The 4,152-nt window shown below is 43.9% G+C and overlaps 1 protein-coding gene across 1 annotated transcript; it reads right to left on the reverse strand.

Moving 5' to 3' along the window:
- Positions 1-382: 382 nt before the first annotated feature.
- Positions 383-2,540, reverse strand: LOC106810482. The gene is made up of 3 exons (XM_014813860.1): positions 2,202-2,540; positions 1,280-1,769; positions 383-637 (listed from the first exon to the last, which is right to left on the reverse strand). The coding sequence occupies exons 1-3, from the start codon at positions 2,240-2,242 to the stop codon at positions 383-385; spliced, it is 786 nt and encodes a 261-aa protein (XP_014669346.1). The 5' UTR covers positions 2,243-2,540.
- Between the last annotated feature and the right edge of the window lie 1,612 nt (positions 2,541-4,152).

The following is a 4,152-nucleotide window of genomic DNA, read 5'->3' on the forward strand; positions in this document are numbered from 1 at the left end:
ACTGACTAACTAACGCACTGACAAACACTTGCTCCTACACCTGCTGTCTGCATCTAACACCGACTCACATCAGATAAACGTACAAGACACTAACTAACTAGACACTGTGCTATTGAAAATGCATATTTCTACACGCAGACACACTCGCTCACAGCTGTGCGCGCACGCACACACAAATCAAACACTATTCCTCGAAATCACTCCCTCACAATTTTCGCCTGCACTGGCTCCTGCCTCATTCATTTCCCCGAAGTTTCTCTTCCTCACTAATTAGCTCTCGCTCCCTGATTTCCTGCTTCTCCGACATTCACTTCTTCTTCCTCATTCTGCCCCATGCCCACATTCGCTTGTGCTGCTGCCCCTTGTGCTCGCCTCGGAAAGGCTATAGCTGCAAATGCCGCTCGGCAGCTACAGGTCGTGCTGGACATCGGTAGCGTGGAGCATCTGCTATCAGCCTGTCCGGACACATGCTTGTGACATGCATGCGTGGTTTTTTAGTCACTTCAGCACCTACAGCCATGCCGGGTTTGAACCAACCGCAGATGGTCCAGCCTATTTGTGCTTCTGCGTAGAACTCCAACACTTGCTGGCACGCCCTTCTCACTTGCACGTAATCCAACAGGTCACCTGCATTGACCTGCATACAAAATATATATACAACCATAATAATATTATTTCCACACACCTTAGTTACATTCAGCAGCTTTTCTCTCAAACACCACATCTCACAAACATTATGTCTATACTTGTTTATACAATTATTACAAAACATTATACATGTTATTAAATACATTACAGTTGACAAATATGTGGATAATCTCATCAAATATCGCTAGCATTAGCAAGGCAAATCATTTACACGAATGAAGCAGACGCGTCACATGAGCATCTATTTCGGTCTATTTGCTTTGAAACGTTTTTTTATCCTGCCTATATATTATACCGGCCGAATAAATCAGACGTTTCCCATTTTGCGACTTCCATTTCAATATATCACCACGCTAGAATTCTACATGTGCGCATATGTATCATATCTTCTTACACTCTGGGTTGGATTGTCATAAATGTCCATATTTCCTCTGTAAGTATGCAATTAGCATTTGTTTCAATCATTTTTTAATGTGACATTTGGCCAATTTCAATTAGTTCAAAGGCATTCTATGCACCAAGTACTTTCTATGAGTTCAATTGCCATGCAAATAGCATCGATATGCTTACCACCCGCATATTTTAACACTTCCATATTGCTTTTTTTCACTGGGTCTGTGCATGAACGTACCGTTGTACAATCCTCTTCCATCATGATGAGCGTCAATGCGGTAGATTGAAATTTTGCTGTCACGATGCCGGCTTCCTTTGACGAGACTATGCATCTCAATATGAGCTTGTTCGGTATTGCCGACGTCAGCGCACAACACCGTTCCGTCACGCCATGCTGGTTGTCACACATGGCTGCTGCACAGCCCTCTACGATGTTCACGTGCTGCTGCCTCAGGTCTGCACCACGTACATAAAGGGCCTTCGTCGCTCCACTCATGGCCCACTCCATCTCGTAGGGTGCCACCACATCACCCAAGTCGTGCTCCCTCAAGGGCAGCAGTGGATGCTCGGTGCTGAGTGCCGGCATGCCTGCTATTCTGAACTCGAATTCGGGTTCAAACAGGCATACGCACATGCCGACCCACCTACAATCCTTCATTAAAAAGAGCTGTATCGCTTGTCTTTCGTCCTTGCACACGATCATAAACAATGTGCCATCTCTGATATCGCTGAAATGCACAAATGTGTTACAATTAGCAATTAGTAGGTCTCAGGGGAGAGATAGTCATCAGAAGTTGTGCATATAGAAATCAGTTAACCCTAACCCTAACCGTAATCCTAACCCTATCCCTAAATCTAAAATAAAACAAAATTAGCCAAAAATAATAAAAATTAAAATAAATAAGACACAAAAATAGCCGATCACAGCCGTTTTTGTTAGCGCTTAACGCGCCCTGTACCGGATCACTATCTCTCCCTTGTGCAAAATTCCTTACCAATCAACAATAAACTCAACTGCACGTCTTTTTAATACAGAACATTCCTTTTCAATTGACACATCGAACTGACGCACTACACCACGCAGAACAACAGGCTATTTTTTACGCCTCTACCAATTTCGACTAAATCACGCATTATGACGTTTACGCGCACATGCTTACCGACACAACACCAGCCTATCGTACGGCTGCTCCAACTTCATGACTTTGCCAGGACCTGTCGTCTCCTTTGTCACTGCCTTTTTCTTGCCGTGTACACTTTTTCTTGATTCGCAGGATATGTTCGATAACTCTCGTATTATCAGCAACAAAGTTCTTGTCAAGCTCGCTCACTGCTAAAGTCTTTACGTCTTCAGCATTGACAATTGCGGTTGCCTGCTCGCTTCGTCCGGTCAAAATATAGCGGGACAACATTTCGCTCCAATCTCCTATAGTACGTATAAGTATTGTAACGTTTGATCCTTACGCGAACGGTTCTCCTCGTCGTCTGGTGGAATGAAGCGCCCCGAGTCAACCCCGGGCGGTCCTTATATAGGCTTACGTCCACTGCCGTGGCCTTGTCAGGCTTCCAGTGAATCCCGAGTCGAAGCCTGTATGTAAATTCTGTGGAATGGCTTCGATGCGTATGTGGCGGTGTTGACCCTTACATTCTCTCCTCCTTCGAAGCAGAGTCCCGGCGGAGAGTGTGTAATGTCTAACATACTACATGCACAACGCACTACGTACACTTCTAACAGCGTTGGGTATTTGTTGTTGCTACCATTGCTCATAGCACAACAGCAGCTGTTCGCGCATAACTGGCAGGATACTCGTTTCTTCCCCTGTTGTGTTACGCATCTCCTCTGACGTATTTACATGCATTAATTACATACATTATCCCAGGTAGGGTCATGTCTCGCACAGTTCGAAGCAAATTGTAAGTCGGATAAGTGAATGTGCCAAGTTCTATGGTCTTCTGTGACATGATTGCAGCATAGCCTTGATATTACGGTTTCTCATTTCTACCCAATGCCTTGCCGGATTGGATATAACGTGGTGACAGTTGCCTTCATACATTGTCTGTTGGAACTATGAATGATAGTCAATGATAAACTATATGCTCACAGATGTGATGTCATGTCACAACCTCACAGGTACACATCTCTGTGAGACTGACAAATTAACCGTGTACTTTCTTATTTTCAGACAGAAAAAAACAACAACAACTGCACAGTGGTATTTTATATAAAGAATCATTTATTTGCATCCAAACGAAAAGATAACGTGGTTCATACTGTATGTTTATTACAGAGTAACAAAACAATAAGCAATCTAGAAGTAGTGACTGGTGAACCATGTGTACATGTAGAGAGACAACAGTGAGAACTGAGAAGGTGACTGGTGCGCAAAATGGTAGTATGGTAGCATTGTATTCGTTTTGTTCATATTAAATTATAATCGTTTTTATTCAGCTAATCTGGAGCATCACTCAGCGATTTATGTTATTGTTTTATAATCTCAAATTTCGACAATATCGTTCATATATTATAATCATTGTCATCCTCGAAAAGTACAGACCATCCGCTGACCGCTAGGGAGACGTGCGCCGGGCCTCCAATTTGGCGCACGTCTCCACTGCGAACAGCGCTTCATACTTGAACGTCCCCGCGGTCGCGTGCGCATATTCCGCGGAACTGCGCGTCTCATCCGCGCGCAGCGCTTACGATCAACAGCAACGCTGTGCTACGCAATCTTGTATCATGTCTCTCTGGTTAGTGTCACGTCAATCGGGCGCCGTATCATTATTTAAGAGAGGCATCGCAAACTCCACGACAGATGGCGCTCTCGCTCATAGGCTCAATCAAACTCCACGACAGATGGCGCTCTCGCTCATAGGCTCAATCAAACTCCACGACAGATGGCGCTCTCGCTCATAGGCTCAATCTACCACTGCCACAAGTGGATTTCGGTTACAATTTGTAACGCTTTTTTACTACAAGTTTTACAGCAGCCACGTTACGCGTATCCTATGTAATACGGTGTGTACTATTAAAAGTTGCAAAGATATTAAAAATCCGACCATTATTTTATGAGAAATTTGATAAAATAGTGATACGAAATAGTACGCCCATTT

Source organism: Priapulus caudatus, unplaced genomic scaffold, assembly GCF_000485595.1.
Source record: "Priapulus caudatus unplaced genomic scaffold, Priapulus_caudatus-5.0.1 Scaffold445, whole genome shotgun sequence".
Classification (NCBI taxonomy): Eukaryota; Metazoa; Priapulida; class Priapulimorpha; order Priapulimorphida; family Priapulidae; genus Priapulus; species Priapulus caudatus.